General features: G+C 37.1%; 1 protein-coding gene across 4 annotated transcripts in view; it reads right to left on the bottom strand.

Annotated features, from left to right (window-relative positions):
- The window catches only part of ITSN2 (intersectin 2), a 74,034-nt gene extending 56,048 nt beyond the window's left edge, over positions 1 to 17,986 (bottom strand). For 2 of the 4 annotated variants that reach the window (XM_026844098.1, XM_026844099.1), the window contains exon 1: positions 17,734 to 17,986. In XM_026844098.1, coding sequence (XP_026699899.1) covers positions 17,734 to 17,764 — 31 coding nt within the window. In that variant the 5' untranslated portion in view covers positions 17,765 to 17,986. The remainder of the gene's footprint in view (positions 1 to 17,733) is intronic. The other 2 variants (XM_026844100.1, XM_026844101.1) reach the window with 2 other exon arrangements.
- Between the last annotated feature and the right edge of the window lie 1,345 nt (positions 17,987 to 19,331).

Genomic DNA, 19,331 nt, shown 5'->3' with positions numbered 1-19,331 from the left:
AGCTGCCATAAAGACTCATGCTTTGTCTTGCCAATACTCTAAGAACAAAACTGGGACTATGTTGGTTTTGTCTGACAAGGGAGTAACACTCTGGGTTGTTGGTTTTTTTAAAAACAGCATACAATTTCAATTTCCCATTCTTCAATGCTTAAAAAAAAAAAAAAAGTATAAAATATTACAGCCTCAAAATAACAAAGAGAAATTGCAGAGAATAATCATGTTTACAGAGCTGTGCTGATATACCAGGCAGAACCAGAGTGACTTTCAGAAATGCTCCAACCTGCTGTATAAAGGTCAAGGTGTGCGTCCTCTGTAGGAAAAGCAGTTTGCCAGAAATAACTGGGCTTGGTTTTCAGGCAGGAGGAAGTTTTAGTCAGGAAGTTCTTGAAATCAGTGAATGCAAGAATTAGCCAAAATTCTGAATGGAAACCCCTAAAACAGCATTAAAAGGTTATTACTAAAAATAACACCTTTAAAAATACATTCTACTGAGCATTACCACTTCCAAAGAACTGTTAATCTGTCAAGTACTGCTCACTAAAAGACAGTCCAGGGAGCAAATGATTCTTCTAGTAAGATATTAACAAGTTGCTTTAAAAACCACAGCACTTTGAAAGAAAGTTACTATAAAATGTTTCTTTTCCTACATAAACCTAATTCCAAAGCCTTGAATCGACAAAATTTCAACAGCTTTTTTCACTATTTTTCAGAGAATAACAACAAAGTGAAGGGACTGCAAGCTGTCACACATGCCAATATAGACACATTAAGGATGTTAATCATCTCGCATGAGATTCATCTCTCATTAACACTTTCCAAGAAGACTTAATGTCTCCTCTTAAGAAGGTTCTGTTTTGGACTGTCATTCTACTCACATGTGTACAAATTTATTTTTTACCCCTGTTGTGTAGTAGGGAAATACAGTTAAAAAACCCAACCCAAACCAAACGAGAAACTAACTGGGGATATGATGACAGAAAAGGTGGGAGGGCATTAGGATGCACCCTCTATGCACCTGAATTTGGAGTTTTGCTTCCCTCTCTTAAGGATATACCAATTTTTTTTTAGCGTGGCCTCAATAAAAGGGCCGTCTTGCAGGCTGCACGCAAAACTGCACTTCAAGAACCACTGCCCTTCTCTCTTCTGATTAAATAAACCTAAATAAATCTAGATTAGATACCAGTAATAAATCTGGATAAATCTAAATCAGATGCCTAGAAGTGGATAGGCAGTGTGAGTATTGCTGTAATGCACAAACAAGGACAATTTACACCCAATGGCAAAAATAAGAGTGGCACTTAAAATTAAAAGTAACGCTTATAGAAATTATCTGGACAAAATGAAGAAGTGCTCCTAAAGTTGTCAGCAACAACTTCAGAAAACCGGACTATTTTTTCATATATGGAAAATAAAGTATTAGCAACATCACATATTCTTTATATGAAATACCATGCTTTGATCATCTTTTGAAGCAGGTAGCTACAACACTCCTCAGCTTTTTATAATCAGTGACAGAAGGATTAAGACCCCCATAATATATTCATGTGGTCAGTGGCTGCAAAGTGCTAAAAATACAGTAAGAATTCCTTGACTGGAGTTACAGCCACTACTGTAGCTTCTCCAAAGTATCCAATTTACATTGTAAGGGAACTTCTCTTTAAACATGTCCTCAAATGCACCGTGTCATATCTGTATGTCACAAAGTAAGCAAGAAAGTGGCAATCAATCTTGAAACTCTTCTAACATATTTCAAAAAAATATCTCTGAGTTCAATCTGGTAAATTATGTTTCCTCTCCTACTACGATATTTGAAGTTCTACATGGTATCATCTCAAATGTGTTAAAATTCTGCAGTTCACTGGATCACCACATTCAAACCTGTAGTTGTACGACAATTACCATCTCATTCAGGGAATGTTTCAAGATCTGCATTCACCCTTCATTCTCATTTTTGCCTTCGTTAAGACTCCCCAAGAATCTCACTATTTTTTGCACCCTGAATATTTTGTGCACTTTTGCTCAAACTGCGATGGCTTTTCTCTCACATCCAGAGGTGCTGAGCACAGGAGCGTTGTCATTGCCTCCATAACCTCAGAATCATCACAGAGCTCTCTAAAAGGCAGAGTGTGTGGGGTGTGAGACTGCTCTTCGCACCCCATCTCCAGCTTTGCTGACTTACCACCACATACTTCATACTGCTGATGCTAGGAAAAAAAAAAAAATCTTTGATGCAGCCATAACAAATGGCCTTTAGATGCATGCTCTACTACTAACATTATGCTGTTAGCATAGTTTATTCATTTCCAGATTAACTATGCAAAAGCATTTCTTCAGCAATCATCTCCATGACAGGTTTCTTGAAAGCATAAATTTAGTTTGAAAAAAATAATTTTTGCTATAACCCTGATTATTATAGCAACAAGTGCTTCTAGCATAGTGCAAGCAAGTCAGTGCAAGCAGTTACTGTCACAGCAAAGTGGTAACTATGAACAGACATGTTATCAAACGTACATCGTGTGAATGCTTCAAAAAACTGAATATATATCATGAAAAGACCAACTTGCTAATAATTTATTGTCAAAGGTAAGAAAAATTCCAGCTTTTCCCTATCCCTGAGGACAGGGACTGAACTTTTTTTTTGGATGACCAATTCCATAAATATATGCTCTCCACTGCTTTTTTTATAGGCATAGAAGAAAATAATGTAGTAAGTCTTAAAAGCCAAAGCAGATCTCCTCTCACATAATTTGACTGTCTTATTTAAAAGTAAATATATAAAAATATTCATACTTTGTAAATATAAATTTCAAGCAAATATAGTTCAGACAATGTTAGCCGCATCTCTCTTAACATCTATCAACGTTCAATAATACCTTGAAATTTAGATGTTTAAAAGGAGATATTAGAGCATGTTTTAATTTAGAAGGCTGAATGCAAACATACTAAATTCCAACCAGAAATGAGATTGGAAGGAGGGGCAACAGAAGCAAAGCAGTGTCCAAACAAAGTCCTTCCAAAGCTGTGATCCCTTAGAAGCTAACTCTAGAAAGTAATGTTGGGGAGGTTTTTTTTCAGGAATTAGGACTGGAAACAGCATACCTTCAAGTTGGCACAGCTCTCCCAGTCTGATAATTTTTTTGGTGCTTGTCTATAACTGAATCAAGTCCCAAAAAAATAAGTTTCAACCTAATATCATTTAAGAGAGAGTGTCTGCCATTTTCAGCCTGAACTAGAACAGGTCATTGTTTTATGAATACAGGTTAATAACCACCGGACAATGAAAACATTTGTTTAAAAGGAAAAAAAGAAAAAAAAACCCACCACCCAGTAATTAGGGTAGGGGTCCACAGTGTGGGCATTCAAGCCTCACCCTACACTTCTTATTTAAAGGATTCGCTGTTTTTTCCAACTCCTACTCCAATATCCAACAGAAACAAAATAAAGGGTATAGCACAAGAGGGAAGGTTAAAGCATTGTGAGACATTATTTTTAGCTTAAGCAGGTGCTCATGAGTCTTTTGATGTTACCATTTGGTGATACAAATAACAAAAGAAAAAAAAAATCTATGTACAGTAAGTGTCATTTAAGTTAGGATTCTTCAAAATACCAAGCAAAAAAATACCACATTGGTCTATCTGAAATTAACACTTTGAACAATGGGGATCACAAGGTCTTGGCAAATCCACAAAGCACGTCACGAAACCATTCTTCAAAGTAATTGCTGTGTTTACTTACAGTACAACCAAGACCATCACAATAAAGACTTACCACAGGCAAAATTAGTTTGAAACTCGGTTCTCCTGTGCAATCACCATCAAAACATACTATAAACCTCACAAATACTGTGGGTTGCTTCCCAAAGCTACCATCAGCGGTAAAACCTGCCACTCAGCATCACTGTTGAGAAAAATTACACTGCCTGGTTTACAACCAAGTTTTGGGCACGTTGAACTGTGACAAAGGGAAGACTACTCCTTTTCCTGGAAGGACAGCGCTGCAGGAAGAGTCAAACAGAAACATCTGCCATCCAAAATGTATCATCTAAACTTATCTGGCTTACCTCAACATTTTTTTTCAATAACACGCCTTCATTCCCAGGGCCGAGAAACATCTTGCCCATAAACCAGATCCAGCTGAAGGGAACAATTAATTTTGCCCAGAGACATCTTCCTTCCACACAGCTCCAGCCCTTACTCACAGTTAAGTCATACACAAATCACAAAACCAAACTGCAGGCATCCCCTCTTCACAGACACCTCTCCAAGCACAGGATGGGGCAAGAGGCATGCATCTCCTTGGTGGAGCAATAGTGAACCTTTGGCTCTCCAGTGACTTTCAGCTAGTACCAAACATCAGAGAAGTACAGTACTTTTACAAATCAGTTCAGCATCAGAAATCAAAATACAGTTGCCACTACATGCTCTCATGACAGTCTTTACTGCAGACAATGAGTAGTATATTACTACTTTTCTGACTTGGCTTAAATTTTCTGGAAAGTTTCAAGAGATAAATAATTTTTTCCCAATAGTAGATGGTACAATTTTGGAGGGGAATAAATAAGTACAATCTCTCTGTCAAGAAGATATCTCACGAAAATCACTATTCTTCAAAAGAGGTTACTTTGCAATCTCACAACTTCATACATGAAGCAAGACCCATCTGGATGAAGCCAACACCGTATTTGAGTACACTGCATTTTTAGAAATCAACACACAAGAAATGCTGAATTTGGGAGATATTCCTCACAAAGATTTTCCCTAGAATATAGTAACTATTGCCTTCAGTTGATTCTTCTGTTTATGAAAAAACACATTTCTCTATTAGGAATACTTCTGGAATATAGATGTCAAACTGTCTTTATTTTTTGGAGAAGGCTGGTACTTTCAGAGAAGACTCTGGATGAACATCAAGACTGGCAACTGTTCATGGGATCCACTATGGGAAACCTGGAGCTGAGGTCCAGAAATGTCTCAGTGGATTCCTTATACCAGTCAGAAAATAAACAGAGAAAGCTCCTTTACTTGCCCACTCCACAGCTCTACAACATGTTAAAGACTTGAAAGTCACATGTGGATTCTACCCACAGAAAAAGTCCATACAGAATGACAAAGACACACACAAACAACCCGGTGCTAAACATCATTTTAATGTACCTTCAAGGCTTCTCTAAAGATGACAAAATACATACTGACTTCACCTTCGTGTAGCAGGTATTAATAATTCAATGTGCTAACACTCACAGTTTTATAGTGTTGGAAACAAGCGACTATGCTGGGGATTATACAACATTTTCTGTTCCTTTAAGGTCATTTAAAATAAAATATATTTTTCTATGAGAGAGTGAGGGCCTGTTTATGGCAGGATCACAGCATTTCGTAGGACAGCTCCAGAAACGTCTTTACAACACTGCATTAGACAGATAATCTTCTGAAGAAAATAAAGGACTTGCTTTGATGGGCTGCCAACATCAGAAACGGAAACAAACAGTGTTCTTTCCTTAAAATGGTAAGCTGCCATTGAAAAAGATGGGAGAAAAGAAAGTGCAATCCTATAAGTAAATAGATGTGAAAATGCTCTGTAAGACCTCTGCCACTGGTTAGTACTACCTAGGCAAACGGCAGTATCAAGAGCAGTGTGATTAGTAAAAAGGAGGAAGGCAACTTTTCACTTGTGGAAAATCATAAGACATTTCTCACATTCTCCAGAGAACTGTGTTTGTTTTTCACCAATAGGCGTTGCTTGTTTTTCTCCAATAAAAAATATGCTTCTACGACCTACAAAGTTAATTAACCCCGCAGACATAATAAACCTAAATTGAAAGAGCATTCCTTGTAAGTCACAAGGATGAGTGATTATACCACCACCTTTTTAACCATCAAAAAACCTAACATTAAGCTTCATAATGACCCTAAATAAATATTTATCCCCATATTTAAAGACAGGGAAATTTCAACACAGGCACGCAACAGCATGCCCCAAGCTGCACAACAAGGGTTTTTCCTTAATGCAACCAGCAATCACATTATTGTCTCCCATTAGAAGCCTCAAGCGAGTTATTTGGTATAAGATATATTGGTATAAATCTAATAATTCCATTCCTTCTCAGTCTGTGGTAAGGTTTACCACAGTACAGACTGGATTTAGTGTTCCCAACTAAGATGTTCAATCATACTTCAAATTTTAACTCAGTGGTGAGTAAACACTCCAGGAGTCTGAAAATATACGGAACATTTTACCATTAGTCTGAATTTCCAGACTCCTTATCAGCATTTCTGCTATTTTCAATATTTGCTTCCCTCCTTTGTTGTTGATTCTTTATATCAAATGTAGGAGAAAATGCTGAACGATAACAGGCATTTATTTTTATTTAGGTGAGCAAACCTGTTATGAGCCACTACTGCAGTAGCTTTGGATCCATCCCAGAGTACCACCTGCAGTTCCTTGAGGAATGCGCCTCCTATTCCCAGCTCCCATATTCTTGGGCCATGGCAGGAGTCACATGCAAGCTCCTTTCACAATGCACACATTAATCCCACTACTACCTGTCCTACCAGAAATGCTTCACGGAGGCCCTTGGCATATTAAGCAACACCGCAGCAACTGCCAGAAGAAAGGGTTATGTCGACACTTAACAACAACTTCAGCAGCTTCTTTAATGTACACACACAGCTAAATGGAAACACCTGTAGCTAAAGCATGTTAAACAGAGGGAAACGCTTCTCCTTCAGTTTTGTATTTTCACTAAAATTACAAGAATTTTGTCCACTGAAGCCAAGAGAGCTTTAAAAGATTTTCAAGTGTCTGATGTGCTATCCAAAAACAACTGTTACCTGCAGACAGGCTGTTAAATAACATAAGGCAAGTGTGGAGCTAGACAGATTTGGCAAAGAAATACTTGCTTAATTGAAGAGCACGCTTACAGAAATGTGGACAAAGCAGCAGCAGACACATTGTATTGCAGGGCACAATTCATATTCTCTACATCACATACAGGATTTCTAGATATTTTGGCATATTGGGATCAGCAGTTCACCAAAATCATGTACTGAGCTCGTTGAAACTAACCACCTGCTCCTACAAAACAGGAACAGAACTCCATATGATGCAGTATTTTGCCTGATGATGGTCATTGGCATCCTGCCACTTCCATACCAAAAAATCTACCTGTAAAGGAAGAACATTCAAATTTCTGTGTCATACAATGATCTCAATGTAGAAACATAATCCTTGCTTTCAGAATGAGTATAATCCCTAAACAATTTAGAGATACATAATAGTCTAGACCACAGTAATAGTAAAGATCCACTTGTTTTCTGAACTTTACAGCAGAACTTGACGATTCCAAAGCACTTAAACTATCAGTTTACAAGAACAGGATAGTATTTCTATACCTTATAAAAATCACAGAATCATTTAGCTCATTATGGCTATTCATTTTCAGAAGCTACTTTTTAATTAAATTATTGCCAAGCACCACTAGAAACTTAAAGCAACATACCAAGCAAGCAAAATAATCTTTTTTAAAAAAGCAAAAAGACATAGAAAATTGCAGCAATTTTACTTGAAGATGTGTAAACAAAAAAAATTTGTTGAAAATTTTGTTAGAGCTCCACTGATGTAAAAAATACATTGGGAAATGTATAAAAGCATGACAGTACTCTCTCAACTGCACATTAGCATGCTACCTTTTACACTAGTTTTCTGTAGAATTTGTGACAACTCATTCTACAGTATTTTCTGATATTTTAACGAAACAAGTTTTCTATTTCTCATCAAAAAGTGCAATTACTGTAACCTGCAATGGTGGTAAATTCATTCTTTATTCCTGAAAGCTAACTTAACTTTTCCTTTTCTTACAGGAAAAAGCTGGCACACAGACCTGACTTAACCTAAGCCTTCCCCATATATAGATTCAGTACTAGCAATAAATATGATTTTCTGCCTAATACTGGAAAAACAATGCCATTGACATCATCTGTAGTTCTTGAGTCACTAACACTGATGCAGCACATAAAACAAGTCCATTTTTCTATCCAGTGATATAAGTCATGTCTTTGCCCAGAATCCCAGAATCATTTAGGCTGGAGAAGACCTTTAAGATCATAGAGTCCAACCATTAACCTAACACTGACAAGTCCACCACTAAACCATGTCCCTAAGTGCCACATCTACACTTTTAAATACCTCCAGGGATGGTGACTCAACCACTTCCCCAGGCAGCCTGTTCCAAAGCTTGGCAATCCTTTCAGTGAAGAAATTTTTACCTAATATCCAATCTAAGCCTCCCCTGGCACAACTTGAGGCTGTTTTGTCCTGTCCTATCGCTTGTTACTTGAGAGAACAGATTGACCCCCATCTTGATCAACCTCCATTCAGGTAGTTGTAGAGTGCAATAAGGTCTCCCCTGAGCCTCCTTTTCTCCAGGTTAAACAATCCCAGTTCCCTCAGCCGCTCCTCATAAGACTTGTGCTCTAGACTGTTCACCAGCTTTGCTGCCCTTGTCTGGACATGATCCAGCACCTCAGTGTCTTTCTTGTAGTGAGGGGCCCAAAAGTGAACACAGTATTCGAGGTGCAGCCTCACCAGTGCCAAGTACAGGGGTAAGATCACTTCCCTAAACCTGCAATTAATACTTTCGAATGGATGTTAGAGATGGAAAAAAGAAGAAAAAAAAAGTCACACCAACAAGAATTTTTCCAATGGAAAGTATGAAAACTTCAAAGTAAGCAATATTATCAAGGCATAAAATAAGCATACTTTGCCAATTTCTCCCCTACCAGCTGCAAGACCTGCCTCCATTTGTTGTGAAGATAAGCATACTTCCAGCTGACGGACTCCATTGCCTTCCTTCCCAGCATGACACAGAAGATGGAAGATATGCTTACCCTTGAGTTAAGGACAAGTGAGAAGCTTTTTTGAGTAAACTCCTGTCAACCTGTATAGCATCAAAGTCTTTGATGAGGAAAATAAAGGGTCTCAGTCACTATGTTTGAGGAAAAAGGCCACCAGAGCTTAAATTAAATTTTTCTAGTTCTGAAAATTTTTTTTATGCTGCTTCTGCATTCACAAAAAAAACCCCTACAACTTAATTAAAAATTTACAAAAGGACAATTTGTTTAATTATTGTTTAACAAATCTCTGTGAAATTCAGCAAAGCTAATAGTATTCAGGTGAGTTTCCATCTACAGCAGCTAGTAAATCTTTCCACACCAGGAGAAATACTGGCAGTAAAAATACCAAGCAAGAGGATGCGAAATGAACCTTAAAATTAGGTGGAGTAAAGGAAATGATTCTCCTACAAAAACATATGCTGACACAAAATCAGAGCAGATCTCTATTCAAGGAATATTAGATCCTTCACAGTAGTTTTTGTAGTTCTTCTCATTAGCTGTCCATTAGAATAAAATTGACGTTTCTGAGTTCTGAGACTTGAGGAGGAAGTCTGGGACCAGGAGGAAGGCTGAAGGGCTATATTTACAATGGAGAATTGGAATACAGACTTGAAAGGAAAGAGGAAAGAGAAGAACCATCAAATTTTTAAAAAAAGAAAAAATTACGCAGGAAGGGTGGGAGAGAAGGAAAATGAAGAGGCATTTCCTGAATGACCTGTAGAATAAAATTAGCTCCTAATTTAATTTAGGAAACAAAACACAGTAACAACCCTGCCAGCACAGAACGAATATTCACCTAGCTAAGCTCCCTGCACAGAGTGACAGGCTGAGGCAAGCACGTGGCAGTACTTCCCCAGGACGTCTTTCTCAGCCCCCAGAGATGGTACCTCATTAATGGAAGGAAAATCCATCTGTCTCTAATCGCTTAAGGAATCCAAGTAACCTTTTAGCATCCACAGCTTCCTACAGCTTTCACTGTTTATCTGACACTGCGCAAAGTGCTCTGTTTGATATCTGCCAATGGTATTTTCATTTGATACCGGTTATTCTTGTGTTATCAGACATTAATTACCATTCTCTTGCCTACAAAGTGACAAATGACCTTGAGAAGGTGACATCTACTGTATCCACCATCCCCACCATTCTTTTTCCAAGCTGAAATGGCCTAGTCAATGTAATTATTCCTCATAAGGTAGCTGTTCTGTAACTTTGATCGTTCGTGTTACCCTCCTCTTTGTAATTTCTAGTCCTGACAGGAAGAAAATGTTTAGGGCAAGCTGGAAGAAAATGAAAAGGTAACAAAAGCAAGAATAAGACAGTGTGCTTAAACAGTACTCCTTATAATGTTAAATTAGTAATTAGCAGAACCTGCCAACTATATCCAATACATATACAGTACTACTTTCCCATCAACCTAGGGAGTTTGATTTTAAATATTAATAAATTAAAAAATTGTCTGATTTATGTTCATAAGACCTTTGGTATTGGTTTATACCATAGTCCCTAATCCTGCCTCCAAAATGGCTCATAGGGCCACTTAGGGAATAGAATTATGAACTGGGTTCTTCCCTGGGCATTAACAGTTCCTCAACTGTCAGAAATCAACAATTTGTCAGACTTCTTGAGCCAAAAAAAGCACGCGCGCACACACACACAAAGAAAAAGCATTTAAAAGCCATGGCATAGATCTTTCCTCCTCAAGTTTTGATCCCAGGTACTTGGAATTTTTGGTTCCAAAGCATCTTGAGACAGTGAGTCTCAAAACTGAGTTGCTCATTACAGGGAAACAAACAAACCAACCAGTCAACCCATTTCTCCTGCCTGTCTTGAGCTCAATAATTTCAGTAAGTATTGCTTTCCTTTACAGTTATGAAAAAAACAGTGAATATTCTTTCCCTTGTTAGACTTTTCTACCCTATTATGGCTTTACAGATTTCTGTCATATCGTCAACTCAGTTGTCTGTTCTCTAAACTAAACTAAACAACTCTAATCCATGCAGTCTCCCTTAACACAGGAGCCACATTCTCTCTTTGGCCAATTTTTTCACAGGTATCCTTACTCTGTGTCTAATTCTAGGTTCTTCCAGAGCCTTGAGTGTAACAGATCCTGACAATAGCAGAGTGGATCATTTCCAGAAAGGTGAGCCTAGCAGACGTTATCTTCAGGATAGGTTAAAAAAGTACTGCCCATGTATTTCTTAATCCAGTCTGAATACAAAGAACATGAGAAACAGGAGTAACTCTGATGGCCTTGCAACCCACATCATCTATATCAGAAACAGTTTATACATTAACTCGCACTTGTACTTTTCCCCCCCCCCAAGATTTCTTGTGAAATAGTGTGTTATGAAAGCACTACCATTTTTTGAACAGCAAATTTTACCTGTAGCTCTTAAGAAAATGTGTATCCTTTTCCATAATGTTATACAAGTATCAACACACACTGTAACAAAGTGCAGAGTTCTTTGATAATAGTGAAGCCATGACTTTCAGAAAAAAATATATTTCCTAAAGAAACAAAACTATAATGCAGAGATCACAGTTAAACACAAAATTATGGTTATGAGAAGAAATACAGGGCAAAATGTTGGTACGTGCATTAAAATATACCAAATATTATTAAAAAAAACCCCCAAACTTTTAAACAAATTACTTCAATAAATAGCACTGACAGCTCTTGATATTTAGTTAATCTTACCTGTTCTGGAGACTTGCACACAGAGGACTTCACGACCAACAAATGTTTTTAAGTTACTAAACTATCTCCTCTGAAGGTACCCAATAAGAATGCTAGTCCGATTCTTTCAGCTTTCCAGGGTTTCACCCTTTCTAGCTATCTCAATTATGATTTGCTACTGTTCCACTGTAGGAAGAACAGATGTTCTAAAGAACTGATGCAGTATATTAAAAAGCCTGAACATACAAGATTCCTAAAGTAACACAGCACTATATAAATACATTTGACAGACCACAATGTCAAAAAAAAAATGTTTATTCTTACCCTTATAATCAGGGCTAAAGCTGAACTCATTCTGTCAATACCAATTAATATAATCCATGGCCTGTTCAAAGCAGCCATGAAACAATCACAGACAACATGGAATTTAGTAGATGTTAAGATGGTACCACCTCGCACAATGTCCATCAACCCTAAATCGCAACTACTATACAAAGCGGTTTATCAGAGTAGTACATTCCCCAAACTTTTGGAGCTAAACTTTCAGGAAATTAAAATTTTAACAGTCAAAGACCATTAAAGCTCAGCCATATGAGGTTTATGTTTTTGAGTCCCTTCAGTTAAGCCTTCAGTTCCCCATTTTGGGGAAGTATTTGTAGATCATCTTGGGTTTTTCTGTTTAGGTTTTTATATGCTTTGAACAACAATCATCAGGAATTCTCACTGACATCCAAAATTAATGAAGCAGCTTACATTATAGTATTATTCCAGATAAAAACCATCCTGTGTTCCCCACTCAGTGTAATCTTACCTTATAAATGCTAACACATGATACTAACAAAATCTTCGCAAGACAAAGTAGCTATAGGCTTAAAGTAAATTAATGGATTAAGGCTGAACACTAACCTTCACTAGGTTATGACCTAATTTTTAAATTTATTTTTTACATTTCAGGAACATAGGATAGAAAGGGACTTCCAATGTCACCATGTACAGATAACTGCTACTCCAAGAAACCCTAATACATTAATTCCTTTCTAAAATGCAGGCTCTGCCTTAAGGGAATCAGACTCTTTCCTTGACCATGGTCCAGAACATCACTGCTGACAGAACCATTCCCATTTCCAGACCAACTGCAGCAACAGCTGATTCATCTCTGTATTACACTTCCTGGTGTTTTTTTTCTCCTAAGCATATAACCCAAATTCCACCCTATATCCCACAAGGTGTCTCAACAGTGCCTTATGCAATAGCCAACAGTACTCCTTATTTCACCCACCACATTTTAGGATGCATTTCCTTTCCCTCAAATCATGTAATTATTCTGTGATCATCTAATACATCCGGTTCTCTTCCTCCTTAGTCACAGCCAAGTTCCCAGCATACAGCAAAATTCCTCTAGCCTGTAATGGTATGACTAAAAAGCTATTTGAAGACAGCACAACAGAAACGTGATGAAATTTAACTAATTATAGGCAGTTCATACTGTATAATTCTGGATGGAAAATTACTCCTAAATTTGTGTAATCAACCAATTTAACCAGCATGCATTTGCTTTTTACTGATGATGTTGCCACAAACAACTAAGACTTGTATCAAGATAAAAATCCATGAAGAATATTACTATTACAACATCCTAGTTTAAAATTTGTATTTTCTCTACTTTTAGCCAGTTATTTATCTAACGAAGTCCAAACATGGGATCTGTTACACTTCGTCTACAAAACTCAGTTACTGAAGAAGGCATAAGGTGAAACTTTCCTTTGTTAAAACCTAGTTCTATTTATTGCATTTAACATTTACCTCCATATCTAATTACTTCTTTCTTCCAAGATTTCCTCTTACATCTCCTGGGTGAATCATATTATTCTCATAATTAAAAATAAGACACTTTGTATTCCACAGTCCTATAGCATTAATTCTGACTTGTTGCAACACACACAATTGGAAAATTAATTTATTGCAGGGTGTGATAGCAGAAGATCTATGCCACTGACTGAGCATATGAACTTTGCTCCATATCAACTGACACCACTGTCCTTACTGAAAAGTGACAGGAAGGATTAATTTATAAGTAAGGACACAAAAAATATTTGGTCTTGCCTTAGAATTTATTTCCTTTTCCTTCTTTTCGATGGGAGAACAAGTTCTGATATTTTCTTCACAAGGTCTAATTCAGCTTAGTGTCTTTATCTACATCTGTTGATATCCAAGTCTACAGTTTCCGTATCTACAGTGCACACAACGTTAAGAGTCAGGTTGCATTCAAGTACTTTTTAATTGAACTGTGATGAGCAGGGCTCCTTCTAATTCAAAAAACTTCAGACCACAGATCTTGAAGCAAACTTTTCTAAATAAAAAAGATGCAGCAGAATTTAGCATCGGTGAGTGTTTACCCTTGACACCAGCAGAACCAGGACCTCACATCTACCCTAGACTCCAAGACACCCAAGTGTGGGGACACAAAACTAAATTTTATTCACAGCAGCATAAAATCCAGTTTGACTTATAAAGGCTGAGAAGAATGTGAAATGAGTTATGAGTATTATTTTATGCACCTCAGTTTATCAGAGCTATTTTCCTGCTGGACCACAAAAAATTGTATCAAAAGGAAACAGGTGGTAGGAGGGAAGAGGAAGGACAAATAAAAACATAAACAGAAAAAAAGCACAGCCCAAAAATTCCAATGGTAGTTAAGGAAACAATGTGAAAGATATTGATCGGCAAATACTGCTTTCCTTGTTCCGGCTGGACCGTCAAGATTAAATCTCCCCAAACCAAGACCCAGCATCAGCATGGATATTAAACCCTTAAAAAAAATATCTAGCCTTCTAGAAGAAGGGGAATTAGGAGAACAGCAACATTTTGCAACTGCTCTCTAGGTGTAAAGTAGGCATCTCCCATCACTGAACACTACTTTTCTGCTCTGTGATAAAGACAGCAATCACTGAGACCAATTAAGTAGAAGTACATTTTAACCTATTAGAGCCTTTATCCTTTTAACTGCTGTTTGTGGTTAGTATATTAACTCCTTCTTTAGAAATACAATTGTTGAAGGTATTTTTTAAGCGTAACTAAGTGCCATTTCCAAAGGCTTTTGCAAGACACAGGATGAATTCTTAAGAAATCTTTGTCCAAATGGAGAACTGCACGTAAGGAAAGTAAGTTACCAGAAACTGTGTTAGTTTTATCATTTTCACAGAAATAATGATCAATATTCAGACAGTTACAAGACAAAACTAAATCCTCAGTAAGGAATCCTTGATCTTGTTTGTGGACCGGGGAGATTGGATATGCCTGGAGGGGCCCTTTGATAGAAATGGACTTCACAGAGATAAATGTCCGTTATCCATCTGGTGCTGTATGTATATTCTGTAATTGGCAGCCTTTCTACATAAGAAACATGTTGCTTAGCCTTGCCTGTTCATATAAAATGTCATTACAACCTTTACAAATTTATCTCCTGTGCAAAACTGGCAGGTCTGCCTGAGTTCCAGAAAAATCAACAGGCACTCTAAGTCCTGCCTTTCCTCTTTGAATTTCTAACCTGTTAGTAAGACATCTGCAAAGGTCACCTTGGGTAGAAATGGAGAGTCAAAGGGAACTCCTTTCTGTTCACTGCGTCCTTTCATGACTTTAGAGAAGAAAGGTAAGCGACTTAGCAAGAGCACGTGCCCTAGAGCACAGTGCCAAAACAAACTGAAATTCACACGTGGCCACATAATTAAAAAAGAATAAGCCAGTTCTCAGTATAACACTCAGTCTGACCATCAGCCACGTGCTGAGGCTGGACAGCCCTGGAGCCTGCCCTGGTAGCGGTATATTCTGAGTAACAGCTCAAGGTGTCCTCAGTGAAGTTGAGTCTCTCAACTGGAACTCAAGCACACCACTCTAAGTCCTGCACAGATTTCCCTTTCTCTGCTTAAGTTGGTAAATAAATTGTTGTAGCATCTTCTACTTGTATTTTTTTGAGACTCTGTATCGTGCTCTGTCACCCTTTGTCATATAATCATGTATTTGTACACACATCTGCTCCATGCTATCCACTCACTTACGTAACACAGAATGCCAAAAATAAGCCTGAAACAGAAGCTACTTCATGCTTTACACTACTAATGAACTAAAAGCTAAGTATATTATACATTGGTAAGAGTTTTCTTCCCCAGAAGTAAAAGACTATTTCCTTCTAGCAGGATACAAAAATGAAAGGGTCACCTCTCTGCTGATACAAAGGTGTGGCAGGCAGCCAGTGCTCTCAGGCTGCAGCCATGCCTAATGGTTTAGATGCCTCACACATAACCTCATTCTTCATCTCATGCTTGAAGTCATTACCAATGCCTACCAACATAATTAGAGGTTTCTACTTAGCAATGAGTGGTAAATGCAGGTGATCTGCTTCAAATGCAGGTGATCTGCTTCAAATGCAAACAATAATGGTAGGAAGTAGCAAAGAGGAACACAGATTAGAGAACAATTTAAACAGCAGAGGTTGTTCAGTATTTATCCAGAAATCACATTAAAACTACTCTTTTTTCCCCAACTAACTTGTTTGAAATTGAATCGATTCTTATAAGAAATATGACAGCAAGACTACATAGTCATTCAAATATTCTGCGATTAGCAATAGTTTAACTATTGCCTGGTATCCCTCTTACTCGCGTTCTCTTACTATGTTTTTCAACAGTAAAAATTCAGTGAGGGGAGGGAAAAGCTGCATCTTGTGGCACTGTTCCTTTTGAGAGTGGTGGACAGTACTGGCCAAGATCAGATCAAGGAAAGGATCGCTCTCCCAAACTAAGAATTCTGAGATCAAGTCACATACATGCTCAATGCTGTCAACACACTTGCAATCCTCCAACAGAACCAAGGAGTAAAAAGCCAAACCAAAAAGACACCAGTTTATGTATAAACCAACCATGGAGACAGATAAGCACATATCCTCCTTGAAAAGCACTTATGTTTGTGTATTTTAAATTGAGGAGCAAAACGTGTGTGCCAATCAAAAAAAAAAAAAAAAGCTTTTTCATTATGTCCAAGAAAGTGGAAAAAAAAATCTGGTATTTAGGTTTTTCCCTATTACATGCAATATATTGACTCTTTACTTCTCTTTTATTGTTAAGTCTGTGAAACAAAGTCTGGAATAAACTTTTTTATTAAAAAAAAAAAAGGTGTTGATCACATCAATTATTTTTTCACAAAATGTTTTATGCACATGTGAAACAGATGCTTAAAACAGAGGTTTAGTTTGAAATTTGCATGTTCTTCTGAAAAAAAGAAATCACTTCCCTTACGAAATTTATCTCAGTAGTGATGATTTTCTAAATTAGCTAAATAAAGACCTCCCAGTCCTGCAGTAACTTTCACTGGTAAATAAGAAAAGAAATACTTTCTCATATCTATTCCCCTATTTTTATCAAGAGAAATACTCCCTATCTGGAATATCTTAAGTGCAAAGCCTTGTTCCTATACTTCTCATTTTGACCAGCTCTGTAAACAACATGTAAACATCAAATTTTTCAGCAGATATTTGCAAACTGTGTCTTCACAAATAAGCTAGCTCTAGAAATAAAGAGCTCCAACACATACATACACACACAAAACCTTCTAAGGCTTCAACTCTCTTATGTCTTTGAAATCACCAAGAAACAAATCCGAAAGTTTCTCTAGTAGATGGAGGACAGAATCAAGACTAAAATTCTTAACCTTTTTTTTTTTTTTGAGAAAGACCGATTATTTTTGTCAGTGTAGCAAATTGCTTAACACATTAAAGTATTTTGGTTTAAAATAAATGGCATATTATAATGAAAAAAAATTTGTGCTGAATGATGCAACAGAAAAGGTATGCAAGTTTAATCAATTATTACTTAGCATATTCCCCACTTGAAGTCAGACAGTATTCGCACTACAAGTCACACATTCCTCAACCCTTTAAACAATCTGAGATTACTAGATGCTCCAGGCTTATGTGTACTGTAAATCACACTGCGGTAATGCTTCCATGAATTTCTCCCAGTCCTACGGTACAAGTTAGGCTACAGGAAGCAATCTGGAGCGAACTGACCATAACACTGCTGCAGGTACTAAAACCAGCATTTTTTTTTTTATAATAAAATAATAGACAAATGCTCCCACCCCTACCAAAACAAACCGATCCGAGCTACTCACCATTCATAGCTGTGGGAAACTGAGCCATCATGATCCTGAATATGCCTTGCTAGCTCTTAGCCATCTGCAACATAAAAACATTGTACCATTAATAATGCAACAAGGGCAAAACGTAGCTCTGCGCTCCCGCTGAGCAGGGGGAATGCCTGTCCCCTTTAGCTCACACTTCCGATAGCAAACAATGCCGGGCTTCGGGCTGCTGCTGAACAAGCTGAATTTACATTTGGGAGGGGGTGGGGGATTTTTTTTTTTTTTTTCTATTTTTTTTATAGGGTATGCAGTGCAGTCCTGAAGCTAGTGGCACATTCTTAAAGGAAAACAGTACCAACTGTTTAGCAACTGCTGCATAATGTACACAAACAGTTGACAACATGTCAGAACATATGGCGTGGAGAACAGCCCTCTCCTGGCAGGAGGACAGACTCAGGGTCCTAGCAGATCCTTTCTAGCTCTCCCTGGTAAATATTTATGCATATCATAAAAAAAGTTCAATGCACAGCTTTGTAACTGAATGCTTCTGCTGAGAAAAGTGGAAGAATTATTATTCAAATTCATGCATTCCACTACTCCACACATTATTTACAAAGAAAATGCTCTCACATGATATATTTCGAAAAAATGACTTGGCCTAATACAAATTTCTGGTGAGACAGTTTTCCATAACCAACACTCTAAAGTTATTCCTTCTCTTGAGCTACTGCATAAAGAGTCAAAAGCAGCATTTAAAGGGGTCTCAATATAATTTACTTTCATAATAAGTACCAGAGTACTAAGACTTATTTTGTTTTTCTAGTATGTATCCTTTTAAGAATACCTGTATTCATGTTATCAATTATTTAGAATTGCAAAATATTCACTAATATTTATAAGTGATAAGCACTGCTTCACAAATGTAGAACTAAGACAATGCAACAAGCTTTTGCTTTGGACAAGATAATTTTAGGTAAATACTGAAATTTATACATCATTATCCTGCCCTCTACACGGAGAAACTGTTTTTCAGGATTAAGCTACAAAAATGAAATTTTTATTTTAATTAAAAAAAAAAAATCCCACCTCAGATACCAAACCTTCTCCTCCCACCAAAAAACCCCTTCACCTCTTAATACAACTATAGATTTTTAAATTAATTACAGAAATATCACATCCCCCACACTCCCTCCTCCTTCAAGAAAACTCCTGCACATCTCATCACAAAAACCACACAACTGGAAAGCACTCTGGTTTCACGTGTGGACAGGAAAACATTTTTTGTATCTACTGCACATTTCTGCAATAAAAATGTCTGGGAACAGTGGCTAATAATTCTCTCTCTATATATTTTACATTATTATAATAGTATTAATTTTTATGTTTATATATTATTTGTATTATTATTCATATATTCTATAAATAACATCTAAAATACATACTACTGTAACAAGTCACAAATAATTCATTGTCACTGGGTCATCTATAAACCTCATAGCCACATGCACACCTGGTCATCCCCCCCAAAATGAATGAAGAACAGTATTATCTGAAGTTATCTTGCTGTGTCTTATTTATAACTGTCAAGTGTGGAATAAACTTTTTTTTTTTTTTTTTTTTTTTTAAAT

The sequence above is a fragment of the Athene cunicularia genome (genome assembly GCF_003259725.1).
Source record: "Athene cunicularia isolate RWA chromosome 3 unlocalized genomic scaffold, athCun1 chr3_part1, whole genome shotgun sequence".
Classification (NCBI taxonomy): domain Eukaryota; kingdom Metazoa; phylum Chordata; class Aves; order Strigiformes; family Strigidae; genus Athene; species Athene cunicularia.
The sequence above is the reverse complement of the archived record's forward strand: the minus strand, read 5'-3'. Positions and strand labels throughout refer to the sequence as shown.